General features: G+C 43.5%; 1 protein-coding gene across 2 annotated transcripts in view; it reads right to left on the bottom strand.

Moving 5' to 3' along the window:
- The window catches only part of KANK1 (KN motif and ankyrin repeat domains 1), a 106,335-nt gene that overhangs the window by 4,967 nt on the left and 76,655 nt on the right, over positions 1-24,713 (bottom strand). For both annotated transcript variants that reach the window (XM_080372225.1, XM_080372226.1), the window contains 8 exons: positions 21,845-24,499; positions 11,905-12,123; positions 10,957-11,065; positions 9,551-9,760; positions 7,489-7,576; positions 4,511-4,730; positions 1,738-1,880; positions 1,009-1,209 (listed from right to left, as the gene is read on the bottom strand). In XM_080372225.1, coding sequence (XP_080228351.1) covers positions 1,009-1,209; positions 1,738-1,880; positions 4,511-4,730; positions 7,489-7,576; positions 9,551-9,760; positions 10,957-11,065; positions 11,905-12,123; positions 21,845-24,499 — 3,845 coding nt within the window. The remainder of the gene's footprint in view (positions 1-1,008; positions 1,210-1,737; positions 1,881-4,510; positions 4,731-7,488; positions 7,577-9,550; positions 9,761-10,956; positions 11,066-11,904; positions 12,124-21,844; positions 24,500-24,713) is intronic.

Raw genomic sequence — 24,713 nt, 5'->3', positions numbered from 1 at the left:
GTCATGTCCCCATAAAGACTTTAATTATTGACTTTGTGACTGACTGTGCTAACAGCATTCAGCCTGCAGTAACCTAGGTTGCCCCCAGAAGCGTTTATTAAACTGAGGCCTTCTTATATTTTCCCCTCAGGACTGCTGTTACACATCACCAGCACGGCTGGGCAACTGAGCTGGCTGCTGCAGCAGCTGAGTGAATGAACAGAACGACATTTCTGCCTCTCTGCAAGAGCTTCAACAAATAACCACCAACTGCCCACCTGAATTCCAAACCCAGGCTCCATTTCAGTGCTCAGTGGATAAAGCAACAGGAAGAATGGAAACATACCCAAGAAGTCATGTTGTTAACGAGCACAGTACTCAGAAGAACCTAAGTCAACATTTTCAAGCTTGAGAAGTCTACAGATCAAATTGCTGACAGCATAGGCTGCAATGATTCTTGCGAACAAGAAATATGCAAGTGTCTCCCTTGGCACTGAAGTCACAGCCTGTATCTGTTTACTGTCAAGACAATGTAGCTTCATGACTGAGACCAAACCTGTACTCTCTTAAGTCATGGTTTAGATACTATATAAACATCTGTGAAGAGAACTGTAGGGTTGATGTTTGCCACGAACACAGAAAAGCAACACAGCAAGGCTGTTAAGTCACCAGGTAAGGTCCTAACTGAAAATTTGAAGACTCCTGGAAAAGGGGGAAGGAATGGGAGAAGGGAAGATGTTCTACCATAACCTAGCAAATATTTTTTCTGTTCTGACCACTGCACACCTACAGCTAACCACAAAAATTGTTACTGGGTAAGTCTGTTAGAGAAGCAAAGATACTAACCAATCCATCACAGCACTTGCTACCACTAAGAGGATTCATATATTTGATACTTCGGTGCTGTGAGTCAGAGATTCATGTAAATAGATTTCAGCAGCTCTCCACTACATCAAAAAAACTGAATTAGAAAAACATCCCAGAGTGGAGAGGCCATCTGATGAAGCACTACCTGGAAAGGCAACTCACATTATCCTCCAGAGTGCCATTACACCCAGGCTGAGCCAGCAGAAGTTTGACAATCTCTACATGTCCATGTTCACTAGCACACATCAGAGCTGTAGAGCCCTCATCGTCCTGGATATTGACGTCTGCACCACAGGCCAGTAAAGCTTTCACCATGTCTATCCGCCCGTGACTCACAGCTAGCATCAGTGCTGTCTGACCAGCCTGCATGGAAAGAAGTGAAAAACCCAAATTACACAATCAGTGACAAAGTAAGCATACTTTATTTTTTTTGGTGCTGTGCTTCTTCTTGGGGGGGAAAAAAAGATTGTTATTTTATACAGTACTCTCAAAGCTCTGCTTGCCGTTATTTAAATACCTATTATCCACATTCACATAGCTATTTATTAAATTAATGGAAGATATCGGATCTATTTCCAGACATCTGGAGTTCCTTGGAAGGAGCTAAATGGTGCAGAATTTGTAAATGTCTTGCAAAACTCATTAATGGCTCTATTATATAATATTCAATCTTCATTTTCAGAAGACATCCAGACCTGAGGCTGAACTGCTCTTCCACAACTCCATTTTGTATACAGCAATCAAAACCACACACACATGAGTATCAAAGACCACAAAGGGTGGAAATGAGTGAGTACAAAAGCTGAACTAGTGGAGCAGGGATGGAGCCGTGGAAGAAAAGATAAAAAGACATGGGAGTGTAAATGTAGTCTTGTAAACCATTTGACTGACCTGGCTGGCTTTAGCATTCACGTCCCCACAGCTGAACAGTTCTTCCACTATCCTCATGTCCTTCTCCGCTTCCACAGCTGCAAGTGCAGCAAGCATGATGGGGGTATAGCCGGCCTTGTTCTGATGATTTACGTTACAGACATCTGCACAGGGATGAGATTGTTTCTTTGGAAAGCAGGAACCCAAAAAGCAGCAATTGTGCTAATGAACTGAATAAACTGTTAGTAAAGCAGCCTATAAAAAGAAAAAGCAGCAATTGCTCTCATAATGGAAGCAATTGAAGGGAAAGTGGAGAAGGAAAAAATAAACAGGGGTGCTCTTGAGCCTGAGAAAGAAAAGGATTCTCTTCTACTATGCATGCAACACAAGGGAGAACACAAAACCATTTTGTATGTTATCATTTAGGGCCCTCTTTGTGCATTTTTTTCTTTTGTCAAAGCTAAGTGGTCTGAAATTTGACATGACTATCAAGGTCATGGGTATGAACCCCAGGAATACTGTCAGGAGAGTCTTTAAGCTCCTCTCCTGAGGGGATTTACGCTGCAAAACAGAAACAGTCTGACAACGTGGTCAATGGAAAAGCTGCTTCTCCTCAGCACAAACATTCTCCTGTAATTGGTATTATATTAAAGATCTGCAAGTGTGCTTTGACATGTTCTGGAGCTGCAGACAAAAATCTTTCAATTAAAGACCGTTTCCAGCTCTACAGAGTATTTGATTGAGAAAAAAAGTACTCTGGGAACAAACACAGTGAAGTTCTCTGACTAGTGCCAGCAACTGACTAGAGTTCTCCTTTCCAGTCTGTCTCTGTTCCTAAAACTTCGAAGAAATCCAGTAGGGCTTAATTCCAGGCAGCAAGGCTTTCAGTGTGCTCATTGTATTGGAAAGCAAAGTCTCAGACTTACATAAACAGTATCTCTAGACTTGGGGTTCAACTGCACCAAAGACACCTTAACAAACAAAAATGTCTCAGCAAATTCTTCAAATTTATTGCCGAAGGATTTTTAAGTGACATGCAGAAGCAATACAAGTGCAGATGTAAGAAAATGCACATTTTTTCAGGTTCCATAGACATTACCTCTGCTATTTTATAAACAGCCAGCCCCAACCCTACTTTCAGAAGTCACTTCTGGGAAGCCACTGAAGCCACAGAACATGACACTCTGCTGCATGCATTACCTCATGAGTAATTATTGGAAGTGATGCTTGCCTACCCTGACTAGACTACTTCAGCAGAGGTGCATTTTCTGAGGTCACATTTCAGCTCCTTTTGTATGTGGCTAATGAGCAGAGCTGTTTTTCTGTTGTCCTCCTGGTAGTACTGCATGGTGATATAGAGGAGTCTTTTGTCCCATCTGCTCTTCCCACCAAACACACAGACACAGAGTTCTTGGACCAAGAATCTGCCTGGGATACAACTACACTGTGAAGATGACTGTAGTGACCATTTAGACACAGTCCAGAGGAAGACTGTAGAAACCTGAAGGAATTTGCCTGTTTGCAAATATTTATCAAGTGCTGGCATGTGCAGTGTGACTCTGGCACACCTGGCACTAATCAGTTGTTGCATTTGACAGTCAAAACCTGCCGTGTTCATAGGAATACACCAGTTGCTGTGAACTAAAGGAGCCCTCACTTCCAGCAACAGATGAGCATGCTCATGCTACCCTGACATATGCAGGGAAGTGAAGGGGCAGTTTCCTCCCACCGAGGTGCATTTCACTGTACTCCTCACATTCCCTGCATTCCCCCACTGTGACTCACTCTTCCCTACAGGCTGTCTTCAAACAGGACAAGAGATTTCAAAGCACTCACTTTCCTGCAGAGGAAGTTTCTGCATGTATGACAGATGTGCTGGGTTATCCAAGCTGAGACTTGTATCATTAATATCCTTGTTTATCTGATGCTACCCTTCTCGATTTATAAATATTGCTAAGCTTACACTCCAGCCATGTAATCAGCCTAGTTAAGCTTATACAAGCAACTGTGACAGGTTTTATAACTAGTTCAGAGAAAGAAGCTTCAGTCAGGGAGCAAAACTAGGCTTCGGCATATTACATCCTGCCTGGGACCAGGTCCAACACATGACACCTTCTGCTGGCTGCCTTCTGGCTTAGTACATGCGGGGACCAGACACTCTGGAGTCACACTCTGCCACCACCCTCTCTGCATATGTGTTACAAAGGGATCTAAATGAAGCATCATCACGCTGCTCATGGATCACAGAAATGTCCCTGTATGGCAGAATGCCACATTGCTCCAGTTTCCTAGGAAAGCAGCATAGCTGTGTCAAGGTGGTGTCCAGAAAAAGCTTCTGTATTGCTCTATTAAGAATAAGATAGACTAGTTTGAGTGTTTAACATGGATCTCTATGCCGCAGTGCATCTTCCTCCACCAGCTCCGTACCTTTGACTGAGCAGCAGCTGTGCTGCCTTCCAGAGAAAACAACTGCTGGAGGCTGGTGCTACTGAACCTGGACTACAGTCCAAGAGTCAGGGATCTACCTACTTGTCCTGAACACTGGTCAACTGTGTATATAATTTACTTGAGTGTTTTTGTAACTTCTTCAAAAGCCACCATGATCACCTTGAAAGCTAGCGCTAGAAACAAGGATTCTAAACTACCCAAGTGAGCCACCATGTAACTGGTAACAGTTACAACAGCTGCCAGCTGAAGCCCAAACTTGGGCTCTTGCTCATCAATAATTTCATCTGTGAGGACTGCAAAAAACCAGAAGTAATTTAAAAAAATATATGCAAACAAGTCAACCTACTTGCATCCAGAAGAAGCTTTACAATTTCAAAGTTAGAATGTGAGACACTGTAATGCAGAGCTGTGTTTCCGTTTCCATCTGCCATATTGATAATATGTCTGAGGACAGCAGGGGAAATCTCTTCAAAAGCAGTTATGTAGTCTCCAACCATTTCAGGGACAGCCGACTTCTGACTTGAGACACGAAACCACTCATGCTGGATGGTATTTAAACAAAACCTCTGCCAAAACCAAGACACAAAAATTTACATATGGGCAATCTATTTAAAGGATTTTCCATCCCACAAGTCAGCAATGCAGGAGGTCAAGCCTTTTTTAGTCAAATGTGGGAAGAAAGTATTCAGCTCACAAACAAGATGTATGGACTAAAGCTTCCCCTCTGACTAAACCCCTCTTTAAAACACCATTTGTTTACCTCCTCTCATTTCACCTAATTTTCAGGAATGGTTCACCTCTGAAGACACAGAATTTTAGGGTAAGATTTGTCCCAGAATTAATGGGTATCAAATACTGGTGAACAGAAAAAAGACTTGGAGTAATCATTTCCATGAAATATTTAACAAAGTTTAAATCACTGATGAACCCAAGACTAAAGAGCGGTGGGAACACACATTTATAGGAGAATTAAAACAGCAGCATGCTAAATCAATTAGGCCCAATCCCAAGGCATGAATTACCAAATGCACAAAGCACAGAATTGGCTGGACAGCAGTTCTGCAGAACAGCTGGACATTACAAGTCAATAGTCTGAACCTGAGTCAACAACGTCACACTGTAATCAAAAAAGCAAATACTCTTCTGTGGTGTATGAACACATTTATAGCTTGCACTGCATGTGATGCAGTTCCTTCTCTCTGCCTAGCATTGTGAAGACAACAGCTGGACTACCTTGTCTGGTCAGATCACTGGACATGAAAGATTCAATTGAAACAGTTTCAAAGGTGAGCAGTGAGAAAAACTGGAAGTCAAGGAAATCTGACCTATGGGACAAGACAGGAAGGACTGAAGACACTCTGCTGAAAGAACAGCTAAGGAAAGGAACCCTGTAACATTTCCACAGTGCAAAAGGCTGTTGCTGGGAGAAAAGAACCAACTTGTTCTTCACAGGCAAGCTGGCTGGCTGTAGTAGGAAGTGACTTTAGCTTCAATGAGAAGATGCAAACTAGACATTCAGGATAAACTTTCCCATTTCTGTGGACTCAGGGTGGAGGGGTAGGAGCCTCTGAGGACGAGTAACTGTCTGTTGGGAACAATGTAGGTAGAGCAGATCTAGCTGTGAGCCAAGGAGGTTCCTGCAGTCACCACTGCTCTGACCTTCTGAGAGAATTTCTCTAACCTGAGAGGACCACCACGTCCTTATTCTCTTCTCATAAACCCCCACCTGCAACATGGCCAATAAATTCAAGGACAATTTTGCAGAGAAAACTCAGCATGTTTCTCTAGGCTCTAGGGAAAACACCAAAGGACCTGTACCAGTAGCTCTAGAGGGGACCCATGTCTGGTAAAGGGAGAATATTCTACACACATCAGTACTACATACATATCTGTACTACATATTCATATATACAGAATATTCTATATCAGTACTACTATAATAAAAACTTACAAGGTCCAACCATTTCAGTTAAGAGACCACATGTATTGTGAATATGCAGAGTTGAAACACAGAAGTGGTCATAAAGTGACACAATATAAGTGTTTTTCTATTTTAGACTGAGTGCAAAATACCACTAATGATCTTTACACAGTATCACATGCATTATTAAGTAAATAATACACTTTTTTAATTCAAGTAAGCTATCACGTCCCAAAAGGAGCAGTCTGCAGCCTCTTCTGGTGTAAACAGCAGCTACAAGAGCTGAGTATGTTGGAAGAGGTTGGGACAATTTATAGAGATCCCTAGCTGGACTGAAGTTTATACTTTTTTTGGACAAGACTTATTTATCAGCAGACAGAGAGACAGCAAGTGCTGATTAGTCTGCAGTTTCCAGGTACAAAACACCACTTCTGCTGGAAAACATTTCAAGCACAATTCAAATTACACCTCTAAGGCTGAGATTATCAGCTGGTTATGCCATTTTTGACACTTTCAACTCTGACTGGGCCTGAAGCATTTGTTGTCTGAATTCCTAAACTACTCCTGAAGGACTGACACAGGATTAAAAACTACCCCTCACAACTGTATTAAACAACCTTTCATTCTCTGGACCACAAATGTCAGAACTGGACACAGACGATATTATTGTCTGTGTCTTACAGACAGTATTATTGTCTTTAAGAAGCTGCAGATAGTCTACAGTAGAGGAGACTGGCATTGGATTGCTGCCTTTTACATCACTGCAAAATTGTAAGAAATGCAAAATTCAATTTCGTATCACTAAGCAGTGTTCCTTTGCTTTCAGATTGTCCTCACAAAGTAGCATAGGCAATTCCTATATAAGGCATATAGGTAATTCCTATATGAAGCAAATACAACCTTATTTCTTGAGGCAGAGTATTAACAATGAATATTCCCTACTCCCTGCTGCACTGATAAAAGCTACTAGTGCAGTAAGCAAGACAGAAACAGTACCCCCGTGCTAAGAAGGAGGCAACTGCAGTTTCAGAACAGACTGTCTGTTAGAAACAGGCTCCTGACTCCACACAGTCTCTTAATGCAAGGCCTGAGAGCTGCTTATAGCAGTGCTAAAGCAACACTTACAAAAATAACATGGGAATGCATGTATGTGTTTAAACTGTGCTTTCATGTTACTATTTTTATGTGTGCGCCTTGGGACGACAACACCCCAGCACACAAAGCACAAGTACATTCTCTGGACAAAAGTCCCCTGATAGAAAAACAACTTTGTGACTCTTCCAGGAAAGATTAAATCCTCTTCTGCCTAGCCACTGCGGTGCTGGTCCTGCAAAACCAGAAGTTATCCCTCACTGAAGTTTTTCTGTTGCAGCTCAGAGAGAATTTTGCCATGCATTGCTTACCACATCTTTGTTGGTCAATGCCTTGGGATCATCAATGTTGTTTCTCAGCAGGTGACAGGCAGAAAGCATCTTTTCGCTTAATTCATACCTGAGGGAGACAGCAGAACACATGGCATGTTTCAATGTTTCTGACGTTTCAGCATAAAAACATCTACTTTTCTGAAAGTCATGTAGGAATGAACGTTTCCAGCAAGCCATCAGCTGCTGCAATGCAGAAACCACTCTGGCATCTCTCCTCTGCGGGGACTCCCTTCACCGCAAGCAGAGATGTATGTGGGAGGAGGAGTGGGAACGGAGAGCAGGTGACGCATCACTTCTGTGCTTTAGATTTGGCAACCCTTCTAGTGGAAATCCTCACCTACTGCTGTACAACTGCGGAACATGTACGACAAAGCATGTATTATATACTCTGTGCTTCAATGACTGAGGAAATGCCAGTAGCTGTGATGGAAACTGCACAGGGAAAGGGCACAGACAGTGCTTCCCAGACAGCTCCCGCTTACTGGAACCAACTTTTCTCATCCCATCCTCTCTGGAAGTTTACTCTCCTTCTCCAGTTCCCCTTCATGTTTTCACTTCTGCCTCCTTTCCATCACAAATTTCAAAACTCAAGGAAGAACTGAAAATAAGGCCCATGCCTGTGCCACATGGCATGCTAGGCTACAACCTGCCACAGAAGATAATGGCAATTGTCCAGGAAAAATTCTCCCAAAAAGCAGAGAGGCCAACATACTTCTGTGTAAGGCAGACACTTTAGCCCTCCAGGGTTACAAGCCAGCTGCTGGTGCTTCCAGAACAATGAAATGCTCTACCATTGCATGGGTCATATTTAGTCCCATGGGGCCATGCACCCTGCTTCTTCCCCTTCAAGGGCATCGCCAGGGCAGCCAGCTTACAAAGACCCTGCTACTCAAGTACACGCGGCTATCCAAGCTGTCCTGCTGCCCCTCTTTACAATCCCCCCTGGCTAGGATAAATATAAATTGGGGAGCTCTATTGAGCTCCACTGAGAAACTGCCCACCTTTTTATGCCACTTGTAAAATAACTGGCCATCCTACAGGACTGTATAAACAAAGCTCAGGGCACTTCAAAACTCACAGCCCTAAGGCCTACAAATAGCTCTTAAAATAATTAATTTCTGCAGCTCTTTTATTTAGCATTTGATAATTACAGGTAAGTCTGATGTTAACCTGTATGTCCAGTGAAACATTAATTTTGTCTTAGCTCTTTTACTGTTATTATTCCACTTAGATAATTTGCCAAGTTAGCACATTTGTAAACATCTGGCAAACCCAGGATCTACAAAATATCCCTTTACTGCCTATGTATATGATTTGTTTTGTTCATTCACTAATCAAGAATCAGAAAATCTCACCACACTACTGCTTTCCATGTGCCAAAAAAAATAAAATAAAGCCTTGCCTGTCAAATACTAACTTACACAACTCATTACCAGCAGTTTGAAAAGTAACTTACACATGAAATGCTGAACAAATGCGTGATGGCAGCCTTGGAGTATACTGTAGTACACAATCTCATATGATGTTTATGATGTTAGGGTTGGGTGACCTTGTTGCTGCTGTACCCCACCATCTTACCAAGCAGTACCAGCCACAACTGAGACGCTTTGCAAGGTGCAAATGCAAGATGTGCTCTGAGCAGGCTGATGACCTGGTGTGCATGGTTCAAGACTCATTTGCTTGTTCACTTACTGTTTTAAAGACCAGGTTGTTAAGAGGGCATTGCCCTCTCCCATACGAGTGCCATTTATGACCTGGGAGAGCCTCTGCCAGGTGGAAGCCACCTGGGTCTCGCTATAAACGAACCGTACCCCAGCCAATGGAAAGGACAACCTCCAACACCTTCTCCCCACTCACACATGATTGTTTTGCCACAAAACCACCTCTGGTTACCCACTTGAGTAGGAGGGGAGTGGGCAGCAGTTGAGCAGTGATGGGGCTGGCACTTTCTCCACCAGCACAGGCACAGCCATGGCTCGCCCCGTGCAATGAGGCAGAGCTAACCCCCTCAGAGGCACTCAGGAGAGGGTGAGCAGCCTACCTCTCTCTGATTTCCACCTCCTCGGCCTCGCACTCTGGAAGGGGACTGTCCTTCTCCGCCCCCATGGCACAGACCTCTGGAGCACGGGATGTGGGCTGCCCCTCCTCTGCGTGCCGACTGCAGGGGTACTCGTGGCCCTCACACTCCTCCTCTGAATCTGAGGAGGAGCTCTCCTCAGAGCTGGAGTCATCGCTGGAAGTCGTCTCATACCTGGGGGGAGAACAGGTAGGGGCAGAGGCACTTGCTCAGTGCCATTCAGCAGCAGTCAGCACCTGTCTGCACTAGGGCAGCTTGAAAAATGTCTTGCAAAGGCTGTTTTGCACTCAAGACCTTTTCTACTCACTAAACTCAGGGTCACTGCCAACTGACACCGTGATTATTATGTGCACAGTGTGTAATGAAAAAACAACCTTTTTTAAACAAAAGTCTTAATACTTTGTTAGACCTTGTCTTAGTCCTAGGATGAAATTACTTTGTTCAGAGTAAATTGTGTTGTTATATTACTAGACAGATATAAGCAGGGAAGCTAACAAACCTATCTAAAGACAACAGCTGCAATTTTAACACTTCTTCCTGATACAATCCAAAACATTTTGATATTTTGGGTGAAATATAAGTGATTTGGAAATTATAATGGTGATTCTAATTAATTGTCTTACCTCACTAATTGCAGCTGCTGAAGAATTAATATACTAAGCCTATTCTTCTAATGTACAACAGTGACTGATAAGTGGTAATTCTCAAGTAAATATCCTCTACTGTAAGTAATAATACTTTTAGCCTATATGTATGAATTGAAGTAACTGCAATATTTAGGCTACATACTATATCAGACACTTGTACTAATTTAAAACTAATCTTAGGAAAGGGCTAGAAAAGCTCCATAAAAACAATTTGGTGAAACCATTTTAAAGTTCTTTGCAATATTCTGTGTGGGAAGTAGTATTTTAAAAGATAGTTTTCCCTACTGTTTTCTGCATTTGTGTAACAAAGTTTCTCTTTATCTAGAGCAAAGTCAGAAAAGTTAATTCTTAGGCAATGCCATCCCCTGCTGATTTGTTCAATAGCACAATGCTGTGTGCCAAAGACATATTAAAGTTTTCCTTACTAAAATACTGCCTGAGAAATGTCCCCATGGCTCTTTGAGTGTGAATTAAGTTTCATTTTCCTGTGTTGAATTTGGCAGCAATCTAATCTACAGGTATTTGAAACTGATGCTGCATATGACTTGCAAGCACCATTAAGATGAGCTCAGATGTTTTGTGCTTCCCTCTGACTCTTAAACACAGCAGATGCACCTCAGCATGAAGGACAGGCCAAAGCCACGCATACACTCCTGAGTTCCTCCTTTCCTTCCCACTGTGAAAGTGCTACAATGACAGATTTGCTGCAGACAGGTATCTTACCCCCCATTAATGCCGACAAACTGCAGGTTCTTCTTGGTGTTGCTCAAATCCTTTTTCCCATCCCTTTTCTTCATAATAGATTTGAGTGTGCTTTCATTATTAGTACATACTGTTGAAAAGGGAGACAAGGCACAGGAGTCAGTACAAACCTGTAGTTGGCTTTGACAGCAGCAGCTTTAGACAATTTTTCAAAACAAAGAAAAAGCTTTCCATTTAATTTACCAACTGAAGCTCGGCTTTCAAATCTTTTTTATACATGTAGTCATGGTGTGAGATACACATTAGAAATACAGACAAGTATTTCTGAAAACAACTCTGGAAACAGAAAACTAGTGTAGCCTAGCTTTCCTGTCTTCCAACATGCTGATAATCTTTATGAAGCTTGAGAAAACTTTAAGAAAAGCATGTTTGGGTTTTTTTTCATTGCTATTTGTGAAAGACTTCTAACATTGAAATGGATTACTCTGTTAAAAAAACCTTAATTCTTGGTGTCAGATGACAGCGGCTCACTGCCTGAACTAACTCATCAGTACAGACAGCACATTTAACGATAACCTATTCAACAGAGCAGGAAGGTTCAATCAAGGCTGGTTCTTTTAGATTTTAGTATTCGCTGGAACAACTTTTAAAACGATCTCTAAGCATAAGACAGCTAAAACATTCATACAAATTTAAGTTTTTTCAAAAAACCCAAACCCATTATTAACCCTTTCTCTCTCAGTAAATTTTTCTTATGAAGACACTAAATGGCATTTCACTGATGCACTACAACCTGCCACTTAGAAACTAACCACTGTCTGCAGACACAGGCTCTCACACTGTGACTTTCACCACAGCTGCATCTTTCCCTGCTTTTGTAATTCTGAGAACACTGAAAACCTCCTTTAACTGTATTTCATCTTCAAACTCCATCAGCGCGACAAAAGGTGAATGTAAGCCAGTCATTACCATAGAGGCCAGAGGCAAGCTGGTCATCTGTCAGGTTAATTGGAGCGAGAGTTTTGTCCTGAGAAGAAAAGGGCTTCCTTCCCCGAACAGCTTCCACCAGGGGAGTTTTCCTCTCCTCCTGAGCGGGCACAATGTCCTGCTCCAATTTCAGCGTTCGCAAATTTGAAGTTAAGTGTGTGTTTGCAAGCTGCCCGTGAGGAATGTACTCCAAAGTAGCACCTGCCAGAAAAGACAGTAAGCATCACGAAGGAGTCAAGACCAACACATTTCTGTCAACACTGTGATCAACAGGGTGGGGGGAAAAAAAAGGGGCAACATTTGTGCTTTTCAATAGTCTTTCCTGAGGATCCAATAAGAAAAGGGTGTGATCGTTTTCAGAAAATGCAAAAAAAAAAAAAAAAAAAGCTGTTTTTCTTTCCATGAAAACATACAATACAAGGAAAACTATGAAGTTACTAGCTTTAGAAAGGATTAAAAGAACGGTCCTTCCTTTTCCTTCTTTTTCGGTCTGTGCAGTGACCTCAGCTCCTGCCACCCTAGCTCAGGGCAGACTCTGAGCTGCTCCTTGCTGACATGCCTGAAGAATGCATTTATGAGCTCTGCAGGTTCTTTCTGCAAGGTAAGTGCCCATTTTATCTTAATTTTTTTAAGAAATGGTATTTTCCATGAAAGCAGAAACTTTTCAGGAAACTTTCATTTTTGCTAGCATTCCACTGATTCTGGAAGTTAAATACTTTACCTACTTACTGAGACAACTACAATAAACTACCCTCACTGTGTTTTCTTTTTTTTTTTTTTTTTTTTTTTTTGACAGGATTGTAAAGCTATTAGTTATATTTAAATCAAATTCCAAATGTTTGGGTTATAGGGTTTTTTTCCTGACTTGCTGGCATCCACTCATTTTTTCCCTTTGTGTGTTTAAAAGGCAGTACTAATTACTCACAGACTTTAACAGATTGTCCTGGAGTTCCTCCAGCTGTGCTATTACAACAAAACTGCACAAATGCTTTTGTTTGTGGAACACACTTTTTTTTATACACACATACTTCCTTAAGTGATCTGGCTAGCACTGCAAAGAAAAAAAGAGATGATACTTAACTTAAGCACTATCACTTCTTTCTTTCAAAGCTTGCTTCAATCAGTCATGCCTCCACAGTTTTTTTTTCCTTTGTATTTATCAAGAATTAAGCCACAGCTTCCTCATTCAAATAGTTGAGTGGCACTGCACAGGATGCTAACATCTTGTAGTAAGGTAAATTCCAAATATTCACTTTTAGAAATAGCTGACATCTTTTACAACTCTTGCTACACTGCCTTCCCACCTTCCTGCTTCACCTCAGTACTTTTTTTCTATCTCTGTAACAGGACATAATAAGGCTGATTTTTCCAAACACTGTCACTTCCCAGAAGCTTCCTCCTTTTTGCTCGTGTTCCCACCCAAGTCTCCAAGATCCCAACTGAGCCTCACCCCACATGCATTTTCAAGGCACTTTCACCAGCAATGTGACCTATTACCCACTTCCACCATTGCTCATAGCTTCTCCAAGTTACAGGGGAAGCTGCCTGCTGGGAAAGGCACATGACAGGGTATCAACAGACATGTCAGTACAGATACAGACATAAAGTTTCTGCCCTCTCAGGGAAGCAAGGGGTGAAGGTAGCAGCCACCCCAGTGCCCCTTGTGCAGGAGCAACCCCTCTAGAGACAGGCCTATGCACTTGGGACGAAAACAGGCACCTGTGGAAATCAAGAGGAAGTCCTCCCTTCGCTCCCCCACCTCTCCTCACTTTGCAGCAGTGACTGACTTTGGTTGGGTCTCTTCCTGACACCGAGCACCATCCCGCATCCGCCAGCAGAGAGCTGAGCCAAAACCAATGATTTTTAAAGACCCTTAGCTGAAAAAGAAGGAAACTGCCTCTCCCTCCACATGCTTGGAGCTGTGACAGCTAGAATTAAAGAGTACCAAACAGAGTAACCACTTCCAGCTGCAGCTGGTGGTGGCCACCTCAGATGGCTTTACCAGGTCACCCCTTCTGCTCCACTCTCACCACTAAGGACACCAGGAGGGAGCAGAGGAAACCTGCTTTGGAGCAGCAGAGAGATGCAAAGCCTCTGAAGCTTCCTGGGTTTCCTGTCAGCTGAAGTCTCTCCATCCTCTGCCAGGTGTCACAGTCCTTCTCTGAAGGCAGCTGCAACAGCTGCACTGTGTCCTGGGGACACGGGTGGGCTTGCATGTGCCGGAGCTGAGGGCAGCTGGCAGGGCAGAGCAGGGGTCCTGCCTAGTGTGACCCAGTGGTACCTTGGCACACCTTGCCACTCCCCCTCAGCAATGCCCCCCAAAGCCAGAGTCTGAACCTTCTCAGGTGTGTCCCTTCTGCCCTGGGACACAGCTGGGGAGGGAGCTGCAGGGTAGGGATGCCAGAAAGGAGGGCAGTAGCAGACTTTTCTCCCCTGCCTTACAGACTGTGTCCTAGCTAAACCTTCCACTGATGCAGTAAGATCTCAGTAGGGTCCCTTTACTGGTTCCTCCCTCAGTGGCTGAGATGCACCACACTGAGTTCAGGATCTAGGGCACGTTGTCCATGCCTTCAAACAAAGAAGAAAAAGTATCCTGCTCAGTCTCCAGCATCTGACGAAAGAGGATGACATCAAGGCTTGAGGACAAGCACTCCAGAAATAAGAGTGCATTAGACAAACTGGCTAGTACACTCATTCTCCCAGCACAGCTGTCAGGTGTCTACACTTACGGTTCAAGGTTCAAAGAAAGACAGCTTTGGGCCCAACACAGCATTAATGCTGTAATCAGTTAATTAGCATCTAACATCAGCTCTCAGGCCTACCCCTTTACAACACAGCCAACACAAAGATGCTAGGAGAGCAGCAACCTAGTGCAAATCATTTGGAAAAACGGATGAAGAAAGCAGCTGTGTTACCCAGCACTATGGTCAATGATTTAACAGATTCATCAGCTGCTGCCCAAACCAAAAAGCTGAATGAGCCAAGTTCTCTCCTCCTCCAGCAAGGCTGCAGGGTTGCTGTCAGGGCTCGAAGTGCCTCACACTTCTCAAGTGTGGAAATGAAACCCTGGCTGAAGATCGCCAGCAGTCTACAGAGACCTTAAAATAGACTCTTCACCTCACCTCACACAGATCTCAAGTATGCCTGCACAGCATCCTGCTCAGTGACACCAGGTCACGGTGCACAACACTGACAGTAAATCAGCCACCAGGCTCAACACTTTGCCAGCCACTGCCTCCATACAGAGCCACTCCAGCAGACTCACCCTGCTGATTTTTGTTAGTTTACTGTTGCAGACAAATAATGCAAACTTAACTTTCTAAGTAATGGATATAGCACAGCTAACCGCAGCATGGAGCTGCCAGGAATTTCTACATGTGTTTTGCAATATAGTTGGGGATCTTGGAAAAGTTCACAAGCAATTTAGAAGCAGAAGTATGATAGGAAAAAACCAAAATACCTTAAAGAGACTTCAACTGTTCACAAACCCTTATGCAAAAAGCTACTCTCCTCAATTTCAGAGGGAAACAAGTGACTGAACCATCTTCAGTGGTTGAGCTCCAGTGGTTTGAGGGAATGAGAGCACCTATTTTTAATTTTTTAGAAGGAACCTCCTCTCCTAAACCACTTGTGCTTTTTTTGGAAATCTCACCAGTTTAAACCAGGGTGTCAGCAAAACTATACATCAGCAGTAGATTACCCATGTCATTTCTGGCATCTATAAAATTTGTTTATTGTTATTAAGATGCTATTGCCCTTCCTAACTGCAGACCTTCCCTCCCATTTATGAAAGCATGAATAGTCATGTAAGTTGATTCCGGGAACTTACTGGGAGAATTTTAAACAGTATTTTTTGCCTGAATTTGGCTGAACTTATGGTAACAGAAGTCTGCCCTTTACCTGCTTTTGAAAAATTCCATTTAGTCTGATGAAAGCAAACCTAAGTATTACTACAAAACTGACCTAGCCTGACAATACTTTTATACCACTGGAAATCAAGAGAGGTGCAAATGAGGCCAGGGGAATTAAAATACTATCAGGATGAGAACCTAGCTCTCTGGCTGGAACATCACAGACTTTAGCTAAAAAAAGGGCATGGTCTCGCTGCCTGTGTGGTAGCTGCACACAAATTTTATTTTTAACCTGTTGATCAGTGCAAGTATTTATTTGCGCAATATGTTTATAACAGCCAATGATACAACTTACACACTGTCTATTAAAGACAGCACGTCGTCTGGAGCACATACAGCAAGAAAATACTTCTCTTGCATACTGCATGATTTCTTCATGTTAGCAATAAGCTCCCTGTGAAACTACTGTAACTGAGGAGCAAAATGACCATCCAGTGGTCTTATCAAGTTCCTTTATCCTTAGAAAGCTATTTCTTCATAGAAATATTTTTAAATCCATTTTCAATTTGGCCTATGCATTAGAACTATTGAAGAAAAGAACCCATTCTACTAAGGTAAATAAAAAGACAGCGATGAGCAAACATGTCATGTTTAAACATCTACAACAAATTACATTAACCTATCCACCTGATAAATGTGTTACCTTCAGAAGACTAAGCATAGTTTCATTTTTAAAAGTACTTTTGAGCCATTACAGGCCAAAAGTCACTGAATTTAAAATTTCAAAACAAAAAGTTGCCACACATGAAATTTTTATATCATGAACTAACAGAAGCCAGATTAACTTGGGACCCAGGCATAGGTAAATGTTGCAACTACCATTTGGCTCCAGGGAAAACGCTCCTTCTAACAGGATGGTTCCTTTAATCGGATTGCAAGATTAATCTCAACTTCATTTTCACTCTCGCTTGCTTTAACCATCTTTGTGTTGACAAGCTGCTTCAGTCCCCAAAGTAGCTTGTGAAGCCAGTTTGTTGAAACTCTAAGTCAAAACCAATTCCTTTAATTGAAAAACACTGAACACAAAAGATTACACATCTGTGAAGCAGTCTAATCATCTTATTTATGAAAAGCTCTCTCTTCCAAGACAACTACACATGAAGCTCAGTGAAAGCCATTCTTAGTTTCCCTGACGAGTGGTGGATCAAAGCATCTCATGATACTAGGCACAGCAGGAAGGTTATCTCAGCTTTTCTTTCTTTCTCATTTATGAGGAGTTGATCCTCTCTGATGCTTTATTGTTGCTGAAATATGACAACACTTCCCTCGAAAAATGGGAATCTCCTACCATTGAATATTCATAGGTGTGCCTGTGACCATGGGAGTTGAACTCTGAACAAAACTCCATGCCTGAACATCATGACTATGTGCCACAGTGCAGGGAGGGAAATGGAGTTTTACCAAAGCCACTCTAACCGACAGGCTAGCAGGCTGCAGTTTGCCACTCTCTAAGCAGCAATAGATTTTGAAATAAAAAGTTATTCATACCATGGCAAATTACATTCTTTATGAAGCGGAAATGAGGAGGCAGAGCAGCTTTCAGGTTCAAACACTCCATGTAGTGCTGCCACTGAATGAAAACAGCCAGTACTATAATGATAATAATGGTAATAGTAGGACAATTACTGATCAGGTCTCTGCTTCTCTTCTGATATAACCAGATGGGTATTTAAAATAAAAAAAAGCCCTGTTAAACACCTCAGCTCCTAGTACAGAGGTTGTTACCATTTTAGAATGACATGCATTTGAGCTTTATATGTTGTCACAACTAGCAGGTCAATAGATACTACCTGCTATACAAAAACCACAGAGGAGGCACTGTATTCTTTGAGATGCCAGCCAGCCAGACATGAATGAACAGTACTTATCTGGCACACAGACAGGGCCATCTGCACGACTGTTCTGCATCATGCGTTACTTCCCAGGGATCATGAAAAATGTTTCACATATGCCAGCCACTGTCTCCCCAGCAGAGATGGACGGATCCTGTTTGTTACACAAACAAGCACATCTGTACAGAAGCTTAACCTGGTGATTAAGGCATGCACCTGTGGCAGAGCTGAAGCTGAGGGCTTCATTCACTTGCCTAGACATAGACAACCAGTGTGAGCCCACAGCTTTGCAAGGTCCACCGACATGCCTTCACTCTTGAACAACACCAGCTCCTGAGCCTCAGGCAAGCCTCAAGTCTTCAACTGCGCTAACATGGCCCATGCTGCCAGGAGAGGGGCTATCGACCTGTCAGGCTAGAGTCTTTGAGAGAAAAGGCTACAAACTTTGTCAAACAAAAGAGCTGTAAAAACAGCCTTTCTCCAACTCCCTGTTGGCTTTGCATTATGAACAACACAGAGACAACCATGGCCACAATACCTCATTAGTCCTACACACCAGCTTTGGACAACCAGGGGCTTCTTGGACCACCACCATTCCTTTTTTTTTCTCCCATCATCATTCAGCCTGCCTCCCTAGCTCTGGGTCAAAGTTAAGAGTCAAAAACCTGGAAAGATCTTTCCACCAGATGGCACATCAAGTTTTCCTAACCTCCAAGACTTTCTGACATGACTTGCTTCCTGCTTCCTTTCACTCCTTCAAGTCTTCAAGAACTTGCCTCCCTCCTCATGATTATTAGTGTAATGCTTCCACTGAGGTGCTCAGTCAGGCTTGCTCTAAAAAGTCACCGTAAAACTGCTACTTCAAAGATCACTGAGGCAAAATAACCATGCATTTACAGGTCGAATATGCTCAGGTAATTTTTCAGCGCAATGGTAGAGCAGTTATTTTTAAATACTGCCCTTGCAATCTCCTTGCCTGTGAAAGACATCCATCTACAAGACTTGTGAAAAGTCCATGTAATTATAACCTCTACAAGTGACATTAGGCCTCTGGCTGGTATCTTGCAAAATGCACATACGCACTCAGATGTAACTTTCTGAAACTTCCCAAAACGTCTGCTACAATAAATGGAGAATCTGAATATGTTTGCCTCTCTTGGTCCTCCAGTATGCTGTATGGTCTAAGAATAAGGATCAGTTACCATCTAGGTTTCTCACCCACATCCATACGATCCAGCTGGACATGGACAGGGTGCCAACACTGGCTAACATGACCTTGCAGAGAGGAAACGAGTTTGTCTGGCTAGCAGGTTTGATTTCCCTGATGTCAATAGGGCTTCTGAAAGACAGCACATATATAAATAGGAGTTGCTTAGTTACGGAAGTGAAGGCGTTTATTTTGCAACAAGCAATATACTAATTGCTAACAGACCCGGTTCAGAGATCACCTCAGAGGTTCGCTTGGCTTGCACCTAAGGATGCCAGCTGCAGTCAGCCCACGTCCTGCTCAGCAGGCTCTAGCTCACATGCCTGCATCTCTATCACCTGCCACAAGCTCTTGTCAGGGGCTGTGAGCCTGCAGATGCCCCTGCAGCACATCCCAGTCTACCCAGCACTAGCAGGGAGAAAAATCTGAGAAGTGGAGAACTTTGCTGATGTGCTACCTCAGGCAGCAGAAGCAGTATGGACTAGTAACCCTTTAACATGGCAGACTGGTACCCAAATCACATGCCTCAAAGCCAGATCAGGTATTTTTGCCATAAAAGCACCTTGCCTCTTCTAAGAGGCAATTCCTAAGGATGCTCTTTGAATAAAATACTAAAGATAACACTACTGCTGCTAATCTGAAACCAGACACTTCTGCCTCTATTTTCAGCTTGTTTTTCCAAGAAACCGAGGCTTGCGAGAGGTCATGTTTCATTCAATAACTTAAACACAATTGCTTATTTTAACCAAACCAGACTAGAGACTCGGTGCTCTAAAGGATTTTTGTATTTATACAAGCTTTAGAGAAATCAGGCTGAGATGCCAGACCCGGAGAAAGGGGTGCTGATTCGCACACAAGACACCTGAAAAGATACATCCAAGTGACATAAAAGTGAGGAAAGACTAAGAGCTCCCAAGCTACCATGAGATACTGATACATGGAAAAAAAAAGAGGCTTTATTAGTTCCAGTGCTTACAGAATTATTTAAGTTACTGCTTCATTCAGCAAAAATCCTTCTACAGAAAAATGTAACACATGATCTGTAAAACCACAGGAACAGGCAGCAGGGCCAGCAGATAAATGCAGTAAAGACAGTATTTCCAAAATTAATAGAAAAGGGAAACATTTCAGGCTTATGAGCTCCTTCCCACTTTCTCCATGGCTCTAAACTGTTATAGCTCAGAGCTTGATTTATGCATGCAGTCCTGGCATTTAGTTCTCACCAGGGACTAAAAATAAAGAAATTTTACACTTAGCATCCACAGCTAAAGATAATGGCATTACAAGTTAAAATAAAATTATTCCAGAGTAATTTTATCAAGAACGTGAAATCTGAATCCGATTATGAACATCTTTAGTAAAATATGATGTGCTGCTTCACCTGCGTCTAAATGCTTTCAAATCTCTAGACTAAACATTTGATACTGTGCATTAAAAGCAGGGAAAGGAATTGAGGATTTACAGCTAGTGAAAATTCTGGTTCACTGTTTTTAAGGACACTTCTGGTGTCTGCTAGACACTCTTATTATTATAGTGTCATTACTTGTAAGAAGTCCTAAATACAAAGTGCGTACTAGAAAGATAATAATACTGCATATATAGTATCACATTGCATGTGTGCAGGCAGGATATCATACATTTTTCTTTACCGCTACATAAATGTTGCTTATTGCTTTACTATGCGAAGATAAACTTTTTACTTCAGCTCATTTAATGGACGGTTCCATTTGGCACATGCATATGAAAAAGAATCAGATTTACCAAGCTGCCTTCTAACAGAAATAGGTAAATTTTAAGTCAGTAAATAAGCTGCAAGACCTTTATACAGCAGCGCATTAGCCAATAATATTACGCTGACATTAAATTGTATTTACTCAAGATTTTTTTATCCAATTTAGTACCCACATTACAGATGAATTTGCACAAGTTTTTGCCATCTCCTTAACCTCTTGTTTCAGTCCCTGTATACCAGGACCAAGAAGATGGTATCTGTCAGTCACTGCTACGCATTATATACTGGTTTCCAGTAAGCCAGTGTTTGTAAATTTAATAGTAAAGTGGCTGGATTCACCAATAAGGTGTTAAGACAAAAAGGCTAAATTTTAAACTAGACTATCAGACAGCCAAAAATAATAACAAAAAAAAAAGTAAGCAACTTCACCCCAGGGAATAAAGGAATACCTCAAATTAATTGTATAGATTTAAAAATTAATAAATAAAATGCAAGGAGTATTTAAATCTCAATTCTTGCCTTTCCTGAGTGTCACCAAAACCTCCAGAAGTAATTACAGCTTATGCCTTTCAAACATGAGGCCATAATTAGGGATTAGGACAAACAGTTACTGGCACAGAGAAGATGCAAGATGTGGTTTCTGTGAAGTGCTCTGAGTTGCCTTTTATAAAGCAATCAGCTCTGCTGGAATGGTGAAAGCACCCCACAGCTCTCTGGCTGTGAGGCACAAGGAACAGAGGCAATGGAAGTAACACTACAAAATCCAGGGAAATGTCTGTGGAAACAAGTCAGTTTGCTGCAGATGTTGAATGGGACCCAACTCTTGTCAAATGTGACTCCATAGTTTTTACAAATTGCATGACAAGTTTTGAGGAAGGACCGAACTGCAAACCCACAGGCACTAACCTCAGCTACTCTTTAAAAGTTACAAAATGGAGTCAACAGCGGTCAAACCCTGCACACTTTGAGATACGTCTCTTGCATTGTCAGAGCCATCATCGTCATCTGACCCTTCAGAGTCTGCTGGACTGGGAAAGATAAAACCACCTGTACTTTTTCAGTTACCACTGGTGAGCTGGAAAGACCACCCAACAGGCATGTCCAGCAACAACGTCACGCTCTGCATTTCACTGGGGAGGCTTACACACTTGCTTCCAACACTAAGTGAGAGCCTAGCACGTGATTAACCTGCGGCTCTGGCAAGGAGCGGACCAAACGTGCACCCAGATGCTGGGCTTACCTGACACAGTGCTTCTCTCCAGGCACTGCTTCTGAAGGTCCAGGCTCTGCAGCTCCTCTGTGCTGGCGTATTTCATGACAGAGTTGATAGAGGTGAGGGTGCTGATGAGTTGCGAATTGAGGGATCCAATCTGGGAGTGGGGCTCCCCAAAGGCTTCCGCCAATTCACTGTAGTTTTCAGCAAGCAGCATTTGCTGTTCCTGCAGCAGCTTTTGCACACGCTCGATGTAGTGATCCAAGCCTGTCCTCAGCTCAGGTGGAGGCAGAGGGCTTTCCAACAGACCACTCACCGGCTCGCACACAGACTCTCCACCAACACCAATGCTCCTGGTGCCAGACGGCACAACTGGCAATGCAGGGGGTCCGCAGGCAATGCTCCTCATTTTAAGCCCAACCAGGTAATTCTCATGAACATTTATCTGCCCAACACCACAGTCTCTGGTTTTTATTGCAGAGGGCTTTTCAAAGCCAGGGTGGCTAGAGAACAAGGTGCCTACTCCAACCGAACGTGTTTTAGCAGATGCATGTATGTCCTTGACCCGGCCATCTCCTACTGCCACGCTCCGTGTCTCCATGCTCTCTGTGTTGGTCTGTTTATGGCAGCTGCTCAGGGTGGTGTTTGTCCCGCAGTCTGCCATGGAGGCCACCTCCGTGCTGGTGCACTGGCTCACCATCTCCAAAGAGGTGCTGGTTTGCTGGCTAGCCATAGAAGGCACAGCCATCACCATTGCTTCTGCCCTGGGTACAGCCTCTGTAGCTGTTTCACGGGACACATGCTTCTTGGGGGAGCAAACCACCACATCCACAGAGCAATCCCCACAGCCCACAGACCTCATCACTCCAACTGACCGCACCATCCAGCGGGGGCTCAGCATGCCTGCTGGCTCCTCTGTGTTGATGCCTGTCTCACAGACGCTTGACTCTGTGCTAACAGCCTTATCATGCTGCTCAACCGACCTCCCTGTGCCCTGGTCTCGCACCTCTGCCTTCTCTCTCACCAGCCAGCGGCTCATGAGCAGCTCAGGGCCTGCAGCCACACTCCGTACAGCAGGTCTGCAGGAGGTGCCAACACTGCTCGCCTGCAGGTGGTTCCCCACTGACGAATTCGTGACATCCACGTGGTCTCCCACCATTTGGTCTCTCATTTGTACAATGGCCTCGACCATCCTGCTGATGACACGGGGCTGAGCCATCACAGCTTTATCCACTTTTTTCCTAGACCCAGCTGCCTGCAGCTCCTGTTTTAATTTGGTCATTTCCCTGTCATGGGTCGTTTCCTTTAACTGAACCTCTAGTCTGTAAATCTTCTCCTTAAGAGCTTCGATGGTCTGCTGCTGAAGCTCTATCTCTTTCTCAACCTCTGTAGACAAGCCAAGCATGGCCTCTGTCACGCCAACACCAGACTCTCTCATTTCTTTCTCTGTCCCCACAGCTACTTCTTTGTGTTGCCTTGCAGATCTGTGGTATATAACCACATCATTCATGTTCTCATCAGCACCTACAGCAACAGACCGAGCTTCTTTTGTCAGGCTTTCTCGGTTCACTGGGAAGTTTGCTGGACTTTCATAATTGCTATCCTGGATTTTTTTCTCCAAGGCTTGCATCTCAGCAGTCAGCTGCCTAAACTCCTCTATCCTCTGAGAGCTCTGCTCTACACTCTCCACCTCCTCTTCACAATCTATATACAGTTCTCCACCTCTTCTCACCTGAGACATGTGTTCCCACTGCTCTGCATTCCCTGCACTGTAGGATCGCTTCCTGAAACCATACGTGTCGTTTTGAGTGGCTTTTCTCTGTTTTTTGAGTTCAGCCATCATGTGCCTCTTCTCTTCCTGCAACACTGAAATTTTGACCTGCAGCACAGGAATAGTCTTGACTTGCTCCTCAAGCTCCTTGAGACGCTTAAGGGCAATTGCCATTTGCTCCCTGATGTGCTGCAGATGCACTGGGCTCACGTTGGTGACTGGCGTAGATATTCCCGAGCTCATGGGGCTGTGACGAATAGAACTGCCTAATGAGGAGCTAAAGCATGCGCCGTAGTCACCATTCCCCTGATACCCATTCTGCAGCTGCTGAGACATGTGGCCGTACCCACTGGATCCCACAAAAGAAGGAAGGGAGCTTGTGGAGCCCATGCCTCCAAAGCTGGAAAGCCGGGGCCTGCGGACATCTCCAGGTGTGACATGCATCATCCTCTCCTGCTCGAGTCGTCTCCGCGTTTCCATGAGGGTTTTTGTGACAAGCAGGTTGTGCCGAGCAGGTTGGGGGGAGGGAGGAGGAAGCTGCTTACTCTCAGGAACGGTTAAGTAGGAAGGAGATGCTTCAAAGGAAACTGAGGGTCTCACAGCAACCGACGAGGTTACTTGACTCCTTGCTGCTGAACAAGACTGCTTGTTCTCATCACTGTTTGACGACGAGAGAGACTCCGTGGAGGTCCAGCCGCTGCACTGACCACCAGAACTCTTGGCAGCCACTGAGGCTGGTATGGCTTTCCTCTTCTTTCGGATGTTTAGTTTCTTAATGGTATTCCCCTTTTGTATATCATCCACGTACTTCAGAAAATCTAAGTCTAGCTGGTAGCCGTAAGGTGTTTCCACAAAATAGGGGTCTTTTCGTTCTTTTTCATCTTCTCCATTTATAACAACTTCCTCTTGTTCTGGAAAAGAAGAAACAAAACACCATTGGAAAAACTATGTCTCAGTAAACACAAGTGCAGAAAGACGGGTGCTCACAGCACGCTGGAGGCAGAAACTGCTGCTGCAGCTCAGAGAGCAGACCAGTTTTCCGCTGACTGACCCTCAACACTAAATCCCGATTAACTTTTTAGAAGTTAATCAGTAGGTTTTCAAATGCTGAGAAGTGCATATCCA

This window comes from Falco punctatus, assembly GCF_963210335.1.
Source record: "Falco punctatus genome assembly, chromosome: Z".
In the NCBI taxonomy this organism is placed as follows: domain Eukaryota; kingdom Metazoa; phylum Chordata; class Aves; order Falconiformes; family Falconidae; genus Falco; species Falco punctatus.
Note: the sequence above shows the minus strand (reverse complement) of the source record. Positions and strands in the feature narration are given on the sequence as shown.